General features: G+C 52.7%; 2 protein-coding genes across 2 annotated transcripts; both read right to left on the bottom strand.

The window, feature by feature from the left end:
* Window positions 1–2,861: 2,861 nt before the first annotated feature.
* Window positions 2,862–4,458, bottom strand: LOC129127066 (transcription factor SOX-17). The gene is made up of 2 exons (XM_054643436.2): window positions 4,164–4,458; window positions 2,862–3,890 (listed from the first exon to the last, which is right to left on the bottom strand). The coding sequence occupies exons 1-2, from the start codon at window positions 4,456–4,458 to the stop codon at window positions 2,944–2,946; spliced, it is 1,242 nt and encodes a 413-aa protein (XP_054499411.2). The 3' UTR covers window positions 2,862–2,943.
* A 7,379-nt stretch (window positions 4,459–11,837) lies between these two features.
* On the bottom strand, window positions 11,838–13,767 carry LOC129127241 (transcription factor SOX-17-like). The gene is made up of 2 exons (XM_054643753.2): window positions 13,384–13,767; window positions 11,838–13,144 (listed from the first exon to the last, which is right to left on the bottom strand). Exons 1-2 carry the CDS (start codon window positions 13,676–13,678, stop codon window positions 12,204–12,206), a joined length of 1,236 nt encoding a protein of 411 aa, XP_054499728.2. The 5' UTR covers window positions 13,679–13,767; the 3' UTR covers window positions 11,838–12,203.
* Window positions 13,768–14,462: the final 695 nt, after the last annotated feature.

The raw sequence follows: 14,462 nt of genomic DNA, 5'->3' as shown, positions 1-14,462 counted from the left end.
TAGCAGTCTCTCAGTATCAGAGGTGTTTATATTTCCTCCATGGACAACTGCCTAAGGTTCCCAGTTGAAACTTTAAGAAGCTAGAAACTAAAAACCATGAGGAGAATTAAACCATGAAATGTGAAGCAGGAAGGCAGAAGAAAGAGCTTATAGAGATGAAGCTACCTCACAGGAAGTTGTAGGGAGGTAGAGAAAAGGGCACAGTTGGGACTGAAACAATCAGGAGACACTGAGGAGCAGAGGTAAGGACAAAGACAGTGAGAAACCAGGAACATGAAAAAGACAGGGGTTAAAAAAAAAAAAAAAGGGCAAGCCACCAAGAAAAGGGAGAGGATACAGGTAGATTTCAGACAAAGGGGAAAAGCTTGGTATTTTGAGAGGAGAAATAACAGACAAGCCAGGTGGGAGTGGTTAGCCTACTACAGAAAAGGAAAAAGGCTTATGTGAGTAATGAAGAGAGCAAACTAGGCAGATTGCAAGAGAAGGAGACTATAGCAAAGGGCAGGTACAGCAAATACAGAGGCAAAGAAGCAGATGTCATTCCCAGAATGAGAATCAAACCAATTATTTCACAGCCCCAGCATCACTTTGTTGTCCTACGCTATCATCCCAAAAACACACTGACAATATTTGTCCCCTCACCTTGCAGCAGATTAAAATACAGGCTCACATAGTGGATTAGATGCTGTTACTTGGTGAGGGATTCCTCGTGTGCTGCTTCATTTCATGCAAATAATGGACAAAGTTCTAGGTAGAAATCAGTATTAGGTGGTGAACTGCAAGGTAAAGGGAATTGGACTTGGGAACTAAATGTTGGGAAGGAAAAAGTGCTCTAAATGCTACAATAAGGGAGCATTTTGGTTTCAAACCTCATGTATGACTTCTGTTTAAGATAGGGATTAACTGCACAGGAGTTCCGTGGAAAATGTGTGTATTACAATTAATACTGATATTATAATGGTATTCACTAGAAGTTAATTAGAGCTGCACTGGTAACTATAATCCTGGAATTTGTTTAACCTTACTTTGGAACTTCTTCAGTTAAACTTACTTCCCTTCCTTAGTTTTCTTTTACTGGAGGTTTTTTTTTTTTTATTTTATAACAGAATTCAGCAAGGTACTGAAGCTATACTACTGTACTACTTGAAAAAAAGTGTCTTGGGATCTATGTAGTGAATAAATATACAAAAAAGCAATAAAACAAAATTAATGTTATTTAATATACCTAAACATCTATTCAAAATACCTAATTTGTCTGTGCTAGTATTCCGAGAGGGTTTAGAATATTTCTACAGTAGTATGAGAAAGAATCCCTGCTACAATTTTAGCAGCCCTTAACTGTAGGAGTATGATTATGTCATGATGGTGACCAGCAGGGCTGGGCATCTAGGAGACAAGTGGAACAATCCAATTGTTCAACTAGAATTTCACTGTCGTTAGCCTTCTCCTAGCCTATAATTATAACATAGCAAATATTTCTATCTAGACAAAAAATATTATTCAAGCGACTATGCTTTTTAAATAGTGGCAAATAAAATCACATTTTTGGAATAAATAAACAAAACATTATCTGATCGCATGTTTCGACTAGATTTGTTTGAAATGGGTTCTAAAATGGTCACTAATAAATTTTTTATAAAAATTTGTGCGATTTATAAGTATAAATTGCACAAATGGCATTTTTGCAGGATTTCTTCACCCACAACTTAGTAGTCTAATAAATATGTAGGATAGTAAAGTAAGTAGGATAAAGTACACTTACCCAAAATCTTGTTATTGCCTATCACTTTTGAACTGTCATTGGCAAATTAAAATATCTCAAAATCTCCACCACAATTATTGTAAGCTGACTCCAGCCAGCATCTCCCAAACTTCAGAAGAGTGATGATATAGTTGTACCCGTGCAGTGGCAGAAATATCACAACAGAGCACAGGTGAACATACTAAAAAAACCCATTCTAATGGTCAGTTGATACTTGACAGTAGCCAAGATGAGCACCTGATCTGCAATGTTTTTTCTCCTCGCTGGTATAAACTGAGCATGAATCCCATGGCACTAAATGGCATGAACAGACTTGAAGGTAGGTGGCAGAAAGCAATGTAATTTCTACGTGAAGCTTCCATCCTGTGTGTGAATCCTCTGGTTCAAACAAAAATCACAGTGTACAGCAAAGTCGCCTTCTCATCTACAACTTTCCAGAATCAATGTATTTCCAGGCACATTTTAAAATTAGTGTCTCAAATTTACCTAGCTTCCTTTGTTGCAGACTGGAGCTTTTTTCCCAATGCATTAATGCAAAATCAGTTGGCATTCAAACCAGAAGGAAAAAACCTATAAAACACACACAAGTCTAATCACATGTTCTGACTCCAAGAGACAGACCAGCCGCAGAGATCTGACCAATAAGCTATGTGATAAGAATACAGCCACGCCTGGGAAAAAACATCTTAGGTCCTGAGGCTGTTTTAGAGCCATTGTCATGGTGAAAGAACCACATCGTATCTGCCTTTAGAAACCATCGCCTTAGGGCATTAGAGATTTAACTTAAAATTACTCTCCCCAAAGGGCCACATGACCAAGAAGAATGACAGAAACAACTGTTCATTCATTTATTTTCCGGAAATGCTAAAACACAGATATAGTTAAAAACACAACTAGACACATGTTCTGGGAAAACATGCAAGACTGCTGATTTTGCAAAAATATCGATGATCACGCGCATGAACGAAAGGGGAAAAAAAAAAGATGTAAACATTCCATTAACACCAGCCGAAAAGCAGTTCGAACGAGGCCTGTAGCCTGGAGGATAATCGGCATAGCAGCTTAAGTCCGCCCAGGCAAAGTTCGTGGAACTGTCCCAAGGAGATTCAAATAAATTACATAAATAGGAGCGGGGCCGGGCGCCTCCGTGCCAGTGTCCGTGCCGGGCCCCAGCGAGCCCCTCACAAGTCGGGGTAGCCGCAGTAGTAGACGGCGCTGCTGGCGTCCGACACGGCCGACGAGATGGGAGCCGCGGCCTCGGGCGCCGACAGCGCGGCCGCCTCGTGGCCGCCGTAGGGCAGCCCCAGCTCGGGCTTGCAGGCGAAGCGCAGGTACTGCTCGAACTCCGTGCGGTCCACCTCGCCCAGCAGCTCCTCCGGCCGCAGCTGCTCCAGCTGCTCCCGGCACGGCGCCGACTCCGGCGGCGGCGACGGCTGCCCCACGGCGCCCGGCGGCAGCGGCGGGCCGCGCCCCGCTCCCGGCGGCTGGCACTGCCCGTAGTAGGCGTGCAGCGGCGCCGGGCAGCCCAGCAGCCCCTGCAGCGACCCGCCCGCGCCCAGCGCCTCCGCGGGCGCCAGGTGCCGCCGCAGCGACGCGCCCGACGGGCTCTCGGACGCCGCCGCTGCTGCTGCTGCTGCCGCCGGGTACTCGGCGGCCGCCGGGTGCGGGCCGTAGCCGTAGGGCACCAGCGCGCACTCCTCCTGCAGCCCCGCCGCGAAGAAGGACGCCTCGCTCTCCGCCGCGTCCAGCGGCGACGGGTCCGGCGTCGGCAGGCCGTAGCCGTCGAACGCGGCGCCCAGCGGCGGACAGTCCCGGTAGTGGCCCGCGCCCGCCGCCGCCGCAGCCGCGTAGCCCTGCTCGCCGTACGCCAGTCCCAGGCCCTCCACGCACATCCTGCCGCCGCCGCCGCCGGACACCTCGCTGCCCAGCCCGGGCCCCGCCGCCGCCGCCTCGGCCAGGCCGTGCTGCAGGAAGCCGCTCTCCACCCGCTTCAGGCGCTTCACCTGCTTCCGCCGCCGCGGCCGGTACTTGTAGTTCGGGTGGTCCTGCATGTGCTGCACCCGCAGCCGCTCCGCCTCCTCCACGAACGGACGCTTCTCCGCCAGCGATAGCGCCTTCCACGATTTACCTGCACCCACCGACACCGTCAGACCGCCCGCTCACCCTGCGGTACCCACGCCCGCTCCCGGCCACACCGACACCGCCCCCGCAGTCCGCAGCCCCAGCCCCGCCCGATCCTCGCTCGCCCTCGGACGCGACCGCCACGCCGGGGACCCCGGCCCGACGGCCCACGGATCCCCCCGCTCGCCGCCCACAGCCCCGAGCCTGAGCTTCCCCGGGCTCCCCGCTCTCCCAGATCCGCCCCACGGGACCCCGCGCCCGCGCTCGCTCGCTCGCTCACCCAGCATCTTGCTGAGCTCGGCGTTGTGCAGGTCCGGGTTCTGCTGCGCCAGCCGCTTGCGCTCGTCCTTCGCCCACACCATGAAGGCGTTCATGGGACGCCGGATCCGCGCCTCGCCCTTGCTCCGGCCGCCCGACGGCCCCGACGCCGCCGCACCGCCCTTCGCCTTCGCCTCGCCCGGCGGGCTCAGCGCTTCTGCCGCCCACGGGCACATGGCCGGCATCATGATGGGCAGCGAGCACCGCCCCTGCACCTGGTCGTCGCTGCTGGCGTAGCCCGCATCGGGGCTGCTCATCTCGCACCGCACCGCACCGCACGGGACGCGCTGCCGAGCGCCGCCAAAGCCGGCAGCTGCGGCTAAAGCCCACACGACACCCTCGGCACTCAGAGCCCGCTCGCTGCTGCCGGAGCCCGGCCCGGCCCGGCCCTATTTCAGCCGCGGCGCGGCCAATGGGGCGGCGGGGGCGGGCGCGCAGCCGGACGGCGGCCGTGGCTCCCGCGGCGCTGCCCCGCGGGGCGGCCCCCGAGGCTCCTCCCGGCCCGGCCCGGCACCTGAGCGCATCGCGGGCCCCGCCGCCGCCAGCGCTGCCCCCGCCCCCGCGGGGGGACCCTGCCGGCTGTGCCTCGGGGCACCGGCAGCGCCTTCGGCAGCGCCACCGGCATCAGCCCTGCCCTCCGCAAGGGCCGCGCAGAGCGGCCCCCGGGGCCGGGCGCTAAGGGACATCCCTGAGCGGAGCTGATACGAAAGAGGGGAAAGAGACAGAGTATTTACAGTAGTGCCGAGATATCCTGTAACACTCTGAGAGGCACAAGCGGCTTCTCCTGCAGGCAGATTTGTTGTGTATGTTGGGATAATAGGTCATATGATCATCTGTGCTTCACACTTCAGCTTCTTACCCTCTAGCGCTACCTGAGCAGGTCCAAGCCGCCCCCGCTGCTCCTGCCCTGCCCCCTTCCCCCGCAACCAACTGCTCCGACGGAGCGGTGCGGGAATGCGGGAATGCATCCGCGCTTTCAGCTATGGCGAGACAAGTTCCACGAACCGAGACAGATTTTTTCCCGTCTGGCTGTCCCTGTCACTGCCTCGCAGGATCCCCTTGCCCTCAACTGTCTGTGCTTTGCCTCCTTGGCAAGTTGGTTTCATTAAATCACGACGTATTCAAAATTAAGCGACCCTCATTTTATCGGAATATATAGGGAAGTTGTAAAGATAATACTGTTTGTTTTTCCTAAGAATAGGTGATGGATTCGAGGCGGTTTAAATTATTTTTACAACTCTCCTACTGCCATCGTATTGAGACCAGGCTTGATAAAAGGGACGTTCTCATAAAGTGTAATAATTCTGCCCATTTCGATTTTCTAATATTCGGTCGTATTTTCGATATACCAACAACCTTATTTTTCAATGCGTACTTCGGAAGATGTGTTAGCAGTGCCATATGTCATACAGCATGAATGCAGAGAACGTTTGCCTATAAACGAGCAGTCGAGCGTCTTGCAAACCTTGGCACGACCTGGGATGCCTTTTTTGGCTCTTTTTCTTGTGCTCCGGAATAACTGGACAACCTGAAAGGCACATCTGTGCCTTGATACGTGAGATCGCGTCTTATCTGAATAGAAAAGGCGTGAAGTTACAGGCGATTAAAAAACCGTTGAATAAATTCTGCCCTCATTAATGAAGTTTGCCGGTCATTAACGCCCTTTTTCCCCCTTCAATAACGCGCGCTTTTCCATGACAGCCTATTTCCACCAGCTATGTGCGGTGGCCGGGCCGGGCTCCTTCCAGGCACCGCGGTAAATCCCGGGTGGGGAGCGGGAGCACTCCCGACAGATTCCTGCTGTCGGGGAACCCCAGTCTTCTCTCCAGCGACGGGCATGGGAATTATTTAAATCATCGTACAATTTCTTTCATGGTACCCCTGTGTTCCTGTTTTGCTTGAAGTCGAGAGTATAACATTCTGTGTTAGTTCTGCACCAAGACACACCCTAGCACGAGTTACTTGGAGTCCTTCATCTTCCTCATAAGTCTGGAACCCGGAAAAGCGAATTTAAATGCCTGCAGGCTGGGAAAGGTTCGGGGGGCAGAACACCTACCTGGGAAACAATCCATTGGTAATGGTAATGATGTCAGACCAAGTTTGAAATAATTGCTTTTGGGCAGAAGATTGCTGAATATATTTTTATAGAAACCCTTTAAAATGCAGGAAGTAATCATAGACTAGTTTGGGTTGGAAGGGACTTTAAAAATCATCTAATTCCAACCCTCTCCCATGGGCAGGAGCACCTTCCACTAGACCAGGTTGCTCAAAGCCCCATCCAACCTGGCTTTGAGCACTTCCAAGGATGGGGTGTCCACCCCCTCTCTGGGCAATCTGTTCCAGTGTTTTACCACCCTCGTTGTAACCTTGTTTCCTTCCTTCTAGCATATCTAAAAGGATCCTCTTTTAGTGTAAAACTATTTTCCTGTGTCCTATCCCAACACCGAATAGCTTCCCTGCTCTGTTTTTTAACACGCACACATACACACAATATGAAAAAGGATCACTTATGTTCCTTGGGCTCATACTTTAAATTTCCCTAGGCTAAAACCTAGGCAGCTAGTTAACTTGGAGTAGTTCTTTTTGAGGAAATATTGACATTCTCAAGGACAGGGACAACCGGACCTGTCTTACAAGTCTGCATTGCTTTTAGCGGGCTGTCTTTGAGCCTGGAGCCGCTTTGCTGCCCCCATGTCTCCCCATGGGGAGCGCTACAGAGGGGCCACCGCGGACTTGCCCACCCCAGAGGCTGCCGGGCGGGGGCTCAGGGCGGCGGGTTGGATGCTCCACCAGGGGCTGAGCTCCCCATACCAGCCCGGTCAGCCTAGGAACTGGTGCCCGCTGTCCCTGCTCCGCTGGGCACTAGTGCTGAATATGGAAGGAGACACCCGACCTCCCGAGTTTGCCTTAGGTTTTCTTCAGCAGGCACGAAATGGGGCAATTCCCAGCTGAGCAGGTAACCGGGTCACAGCTGACCGGCCGGCGAGCGGGATCACGGGGCCACAAGGATTGCACCCCGCAGTTCGTGCAGTCACACCACGTAACAACTTGATGGCATGAGTTCGTCGGGCTTGCTCCCTGAAGCAGGTCTACCCATCCATCACCATCAGCAGCTCCCCTGAGCACGAGTGACTTCCGAGCCGCAAAAATAGAGATTCAGCAGCACACATGAGGAGGAGGAAAAAAAAAAAAAAAAAAAAAAAAAAAAAAAAAGGAGCCTTAGAAACGAGTTCAAATAAATAAAATAAATACAAGCATATAATGGCTAAACCCGATCTTCAGCCTTGGGGCGTCACAAGCACCTATGGGACCCTGTAATCCAGAACAGGAACAGATTGAGGGTTAGTGTTAAGGTCAGCGACGTCCGGGTGGCATTGCAACACTCGAAGCAGGGAAGGGAAACAAATAACCTACCCCTTTCTCTGCAAATGCGTTCATAGCCTGTCATTTTGCAGTGCAGAAAGTGCAATAATTTTCTTTCTTTTCTTTAGAAGGTGTGGACTTGGACAGTTTTTTCATAGCGCAACAGGCAAAACCTGGGATAGGTTTTGCAGCATCCAAAGCAGAGAGAAGTCAGATGTCATCAGGAACAAAGGGATTTATTTAGCATTTGATCTAAGACAAGATTCATATCTTAGGTGAAGTCTCTGTATGTATGTGACAGACCTTCTGAGTTAATAATTCAGTTAATAAATCAGTTAATAATAAAATAATAAAATACTAAAATATAGCAGTCTGCGAGAAGCCTTGGATGATCATCACTCTCTCTTAGACGCACAGACAGCTAAGAGAGAGTCTGTTTTTAAGAGCCTCTGTCCAAACACAGAGAAGGTGAAAGAAATTCCTATTTTTGTAGACGGAAATCTGAAGCGAGCGACTGAACTCTGATCTCGGGAGCATTTAATTAGTCAACACATTACCTGACTGTTTAACGTTAAGCAAATGTGGCTGTGTAATTACTGGGTTTCACAGTTCTGTCGGTCCCGCTCGTCCCTCGGCGCAGCGGTAAGTGCGGTCAGCCAGGTGATGCACGCTAATGTCGCTTGTCACAAGGCTGCGAATGGCCTGTCCCTGCCGCCCACCCAGCTGTGCCCCGGTGCTGGCCCCTCATCCCGTGCTGGCATCCCAACACTTGCCAGGGCCTTCTCTCGTCCTTCTCAGGAGGGCCTGGGAGAGGATTTCCTACAACACAGGAATAGGGTTGCCACATAAGTAGACTAAATTTGTGTAAAAGGAGAAATTCGTCAGAAGTATTGCTGCTGATGTCTTCTAGCGATTACTGTCTTTGTAGCTGGAAAAGCACACAGCGACAGAAATGGGCAGAAATTTGCCATGTTAATATGGAGGTTGGTTTTTGTGGTTTGTTTTTGTTGTTTTGGGGTTTTTTTGTGTTTTGGGTGGGCGGTTTTTTGGGTTTTTTGGTTTTTTTGTTTTTTGTTTTTTTGGGGTTTTTTTTTGTTTTTTTGGTTTCTTTTTTTTTTAAGAGCACAAAACCACTGCTTCTTGACATTTCCAGCTCCTCTGCTTTAACAAGTGTGTTGTGATTGTGACCTCCTGGCTTTCCTGCCACCTGCCCTGCGTGGACAAACCTTAAGCTGACTTTAATTTAGTACCTTGGCCTGAAGTTCCCTTTTTTGCACATTAGGCCCACTTGCTTTTCTATCCATATACTTCAGCACACATAGACACACACACACACAAAAGCCATCCAAAAAAAATTAAAAACACAAAAAATCCAAACAACCAAAACAAACAAACAAATACCACCAAACACCCACACAAACGAACCAACTCACTCAGAAATAAAACAACAAACCAAACTCTTCCAGCTGCAATGTAACACCAACATAAGGGACTTGACTGTGTTAAGAAAAATGGAAATGTTACTAGGGATTTGTTGCGAATCAATGAGAGAGGGACAGAAAAAACCCAAAACCAAACAAGACAAAGAGCTGAATACCTTTTGGGCTTTGGGGCATAAGTGATCTCTGTGAACTTCAGAGAGCACTCACCATTGCTGTAGGAAGGGGCTGGAAGGCGCTGCCCAGGTAATGGAGTTGTTTAACTGGAGAAAGAATTTGGGTAAGTTTAGAGAGGTTTTGCAGGTGCCACCCTGTCGTTGTGGTTTACTTTTGTGGAGTAAACCAGAAGCGCTGTTTCCAGGGCGCGAATTGCCCTGTGTGCAGTGCCGGGATCGGCATTGTGGCAGTGACAGACCCCGACTCTGCCTGAAGAGTGCGGCCAGGAGCCACCTCGGTCTCTGTCACACACTTGAAGCCTTCTCCACAGTTCCCCGGGGCACACAGCAACTGCTTTCACCGCCTGACAGCGAGAACCTTGATGCAGAAAGCTCTCGAGAAAAAAATATGAATCACTTCGGGGTTTTTCTTTTAATGTGCCTATTGTGATAGGCGCTCATAGGGCGTGGGGAAGGTTTAATGTTTCAAAAGGGCTACAGGACAAATTTGGGTGTCTGTCGTTTAGAATCAGAAAGTCAAGATGCTTTGAGGAAAACAGGGCTTGGACGGAGATTCAGAATATTTTGCTTCATGCATATTGGTATTGCATAAATCTGCCACGTTTCAGACATTTTAAAGAAGTTTCAGATCGTTCTTCTCATAGGGCAGGGCTTAAAAAAGAGCTACACATCTGGCTACATGCAGGGAAATAATGCTTCTTGGATTTGAGTCTGCAAAAGCTCTGTGAAAAGGGTTGCTGGAAGATCTGCCACACCATCACTGCACACAGTTCGACACACTCCTGTGGTGTGTGGGACTGTTGTGTGGGCCAACACTCTTACCAAAACCGGTGTATTTATTTCAATTTTGTGTCATTCCACTCCAAAAAAGAGAGAAGAGAAGAGAAGAGAAGAGAAGAGAAGAGAAGAGAAGAGAAGAGAAGAGAAGAGAAGAGAAGAGAAGAGAAGAGAAGAGAAGAGAAGAGGAGTTTTCAACCTTTATTATGATCCACTTACAGTTTCAAGACTGCTTCAGGCTTCAGCTGTCTGACAAGTTGGGGTGAAGGACAGAAGAGAGGAGCAAAACCTGCATCTAAAGGAAAAATGAAAAGAAATGGTGACTGAAGTTATGAAAAGGTTATTGTGATTTATTTTCCAAACCAGTCAAAGTAATTTTCCCGCAGAAAGCTGTGAACCTGTGTGAAAAGGACAAAATTATTTTAATCCTGTAGATTTAAATACCATAATAAAAGGAAAACTCCACCAAACAAGAAATCATCTCTCATGCACATTTGTATCCTGGGTTTACGTAACTATGTTTTAAACATGTAATGTTTTGGGGTTTTTTTTCCCAAATTAAAACATCAAGAAAACACATTATCTCCTTGTTCTGAAGTATCACCTATTTCAGAATTACATCATTTTTCCTACGTACAGCTGGGAGAGGAGTAAAGAGAATGACAGGAAGATATTTTAGGTATATTTCTAAGAATTGAAGACTGTTTGAAAAGTAAAATGGGAAGATGAAGAAACTAGAGAGTAGAGTATTTTACTAAATATTAAGGGTCTGAATGCCTTTTGATTCAAGACTCAGTAATAGTGCACAATTACTAAGTCGATTTTTGCCGAGGGGGCTGCTCTCAAATCTCATAGATTGAGGCAGTTTGCATCTATTTTATCTTTCACGGGTACAAACATAAGTCTCTTTAATTGCAATTTGAAAACGGACCCAATTTAATTTCCCGTCCTCGTGGAAGATAGGCTAAATCAGAGGGCAAGTCTGCCACTTCGGCCCCTGCCCCCTCCTCCCCGGTGCTCAGCTCCACAGCTTTATCTTGGGAAGCAAACGACCCACATGACTGTTACCTCCTCCCCCCGATTTAAGCAATAAACATAATTTATCAGTCCCATCCCACAGCCTGACTCAGTACTACCATCTAAATAAAAAGATCTTTTTTTCCACCCAAATTTAATTACAGGGTGCCCATTTCTCAAGCACGGAAATATTTCTATCTCTAGACGTGCTGACATCGACCGAGGGATTTCTTTAAGAGAGGAAAGGTGAGGTTCTGGGAGGTAGGGATGAAGGTGCCGCTGTGGCAGAGTGCCGAGTGGGCTGCTCCCGGCCGGCCTCCCCCTTTGGAGGCTCGTGTCGTAATTTTTCACTTACTTTGAATCCTGATTTACAGCTCTTGATCTGCGCAGCGGAGATCGGATACACCGCCACCCCCTCGCCCCGGCGCAGCAAGGCAGCCACGGCGGCACGAAAGACAATCTGCTCCAGGAGGTGCTTAAACCAGCTCCTATCCACCCGTCCCAGCAAAGCAGCCCTGTTTCCATTGAAAACGGAGCAAACCCTAACCTACTACAGCAGGCACTTCCCTAGAGATTTTTAACACTTGAAACGTAAAGTGGGTCTTCTTTTAGTTCAGTCACATTAACCGGCTCTGTAAGAAAGCACCAAGGAAGTGGAGAAAAAAAAAATAAACCAAGTGCCTGGAGTAGGCAGTTATGGAAGGCTTAAAATTTTTGTCCAGGTGAAGCAGGAGAAACATAGGAAGACTGTCTATGGAAAGTGTGAGAGGACCTAAAGCTTAGTGCACGGGACACTCACAAAAGTAGTTCGAAAGGCAGTAACAACCAATTACAAAGGACGATAAGACCTCTTGGAGGAGTTATCAGAGACCAGTTTTATTATTTTCCCTTTATTGTAAAAGTGCAAAATCATTCTGTACAAATCCATCATATAAAACACAGCATTCTGTAAAACATACAAAAGCATATGGATCTCTAACAAGATCACAGAAATTATATTCTCCGTGTGCCCCAGTATCATCATTCCATCGCAGCAACAGTTTCAGAGGTCACTGTCAGACAGTGATGGTAAGACCAGCACCACCTGGACAGCGAGATGGCACATCACCTTTTAAACCTCGAGTAGGTCACAGATACCCTGTCAGTTCTCAAGATTCAAATAAATTACATAAATAGGAGCGGGGCCGGGCGCCTCCGTGCCAGTGTCCGTGCCGGGCCCCAGCGAGCCCCTCACAAGTCGGGGTAGCCGCAGTAGTAGACGGCGCTGCTGGCGTCCGACACGGCCGACGAGATGGGAGCCGCGGCCTCGGGCGCCGACAGCGCGGCCGCCTCGTGGCCGCCGTAGGGCAGCCCCAGCTCGGGCTTGCAGGCGAAGCGCAGGTACTGCTCGAACTCCGTGCGGTCCACCTCGCCCAGCAGCTCCTCCGGCCGCAGCTGCTCCAGCTGCTCCCGGCACGGCGCCGACTCCGGCGGCGGCGACGGCTGCCCCACGGCGCCCGGCGGCAGCGGCGGGCCGCGCCCCGCTCCCGGCGGCTGGCACTGCCCGTAGTAGGCGTGCAGCGGCGCCGGGCAGCCCAGCAGCCCCTGCAGCGACCCGCCCGCGCCCAGCGCCTCCCCGGGCGCCAGGTGCCGCCGCAGCGACGCGCCCGACGGGCTCTCGGACGCCGCCGCTGCTGCTGCTGCCGCCGCCGGGTACTCGGCGGCCGCCGGGTGCGGGCCGTAGCCGTAGGGCACCAGCGCGCACTCCTCCTGCAGCCCCGCCGCGAAGAAGGACGCCTCGCTCTCCGCCGCGTCCAGCGGCGACGGGTCCGGCGTCGGCAGGCCGTAGCCGTCGAACGCGGCGCCCAGCGGCGGACAGTCCCGGTAGTGGCCCGCGCCCGCCGCCGCGTAGCCCTGCTCGCCGTACGCCAGTCCCAGGCCCTCCACGCACATCCTGCCGCCGCCGCCGGACACCTCGTTGCCCAGCCCGGGCCCCGCCGCCGCCGCCGCCGCCTCGGCCAGGCCGTGCTGCAGGAAGCCGCTCTCCACCCGCTTCAGGCGCTTCACCTGCTTCCGCCGCCGCGGCCGGTACTTGTAGTTCGGGTGGTCCTGCATGTGCTGCACCCGCAGCCGCTCCGCCTCCTCCACGAACGGACGCTTCTCCGCCAGCGACAGCGCCTTCCACGATTTACCTGCACCCACCGACACCGTCAGACCGCCCGCTCCCGGCCACACCGACACCGCCCCCGCAGTCCGCAGCCCCAGCCCCGCCCGATCCTCGCTCGCCCTCGGACGCGACCGCCACGCCGGGGACCCCGGCCCGACGGCCCACGGATCCCCCCGCTCGCCGCCCACAGCCCCGAGCCTGAGCTTCCCCGGGCTCCCCGCTCTCCCGGATCCGCCCCACGGCACCCCGCGCTCGCTCGCTCACCCAGCATCTTGCTGAGCTCGGCGTTGTGCAGGTCCGGGTTCTGCTGCGCCAGCCGCTTGCGCTCGTCCTTCGCCCACACCATGAAGGCGTTCATGGGACGCCGGATCCGCGCCTCGCCCTTGCTCCGGCCGCCCGACGGCCCCGACGCCGCCGCGCCGCCCTTCGCCTTCGCCTCGCCCAGCGGGCTCAGCGCCTCTGCCGCCCACGGACACATGGCCGGCATCATGATGGGCAGCGAGCACCGCCCCTGCACCTGGTCGTCGCTGCTGGCGTAGCCCGCATCGGGGCTGCTCATCTCGCACCGCACCGCACGGGACGGGACGCGCTGCCGAGCGCCGCCAAAGCCGGCAGCTGCGGCCAAAGCCCACACGACACCCTCGGCACTCAGAGCCCGCTCGCTGCTGCCGGGGCCCGGCCCGGCCCGGCCCTATTTCAGCCGCGGCGCGGCCAATGGGGCGGCGGGGGCGGGCGCGCAGCCGGACGGCGGCCGTGGCTCCCGCGGCGCTGCCCCGCGGGGCGGCCCCCGAGGCTCCTCCCGGCCCGGCCCGGCCCGGCCCGGCACCTGAGCGCATCGCGGGCCCCGCCGCCGCCAGCGCTGCCCCCGCCCCCGCGGGGGGACCCTGCCGGCTGTGCCTCGGGGCACCGGCAGCGCCTTCGGCAGCGCCACCGGCATCAGCCCTGCCCTCCGCAAGGGCCGCGCAGAGCGGCCCCCGGGGCCGGGCGCTAAGGGACATCCCTGAGCGGAGCTGATACGAAAGAGGGGAAAGAGACAGAGTATTTACAGTAGTGCCGAGACATCATGTAACACTCTGAGAGGCACAAGCGGCTTCTCCTGCAGGCAGATTTGGGATGTAGCTTGGTAATGGGAAGACGTCATCATCTGTGCTTCACACTTCAGCTTCTTACCCTCTAGCGCTACCTGAGCATATTTCTCCTTGTAAGCCTATGAAAGAGCTCGGCTCCCTGGACAGCAGGATGCTGAACCCATAGTAAACCCTATGATACATATCCTCTCTCATTTTTTCATACTTCCTACTACAGTTATTCAGTGTCTGTCAAACATAAATATTCCTTGTAAT

Source organism: Agelaius phoeniceus, chromosome 1 (assembly GCF_051311805.1).
Source record: "Agelaius phoeniceus isolate bAgePho1 chromosome 1, bAgePho1.hap1, whole genome shotgun sequence".
NCBI lineage: Eukaryota > Metazoa > Chordata > Aves > Passeriformes > Icteridae > Agelaius > Agelaius phoeniceus.
Note: the sequence above shows the minus strand (reverse complement) of the source record. Positions and strands in the feature narration are given on the sequence as shown.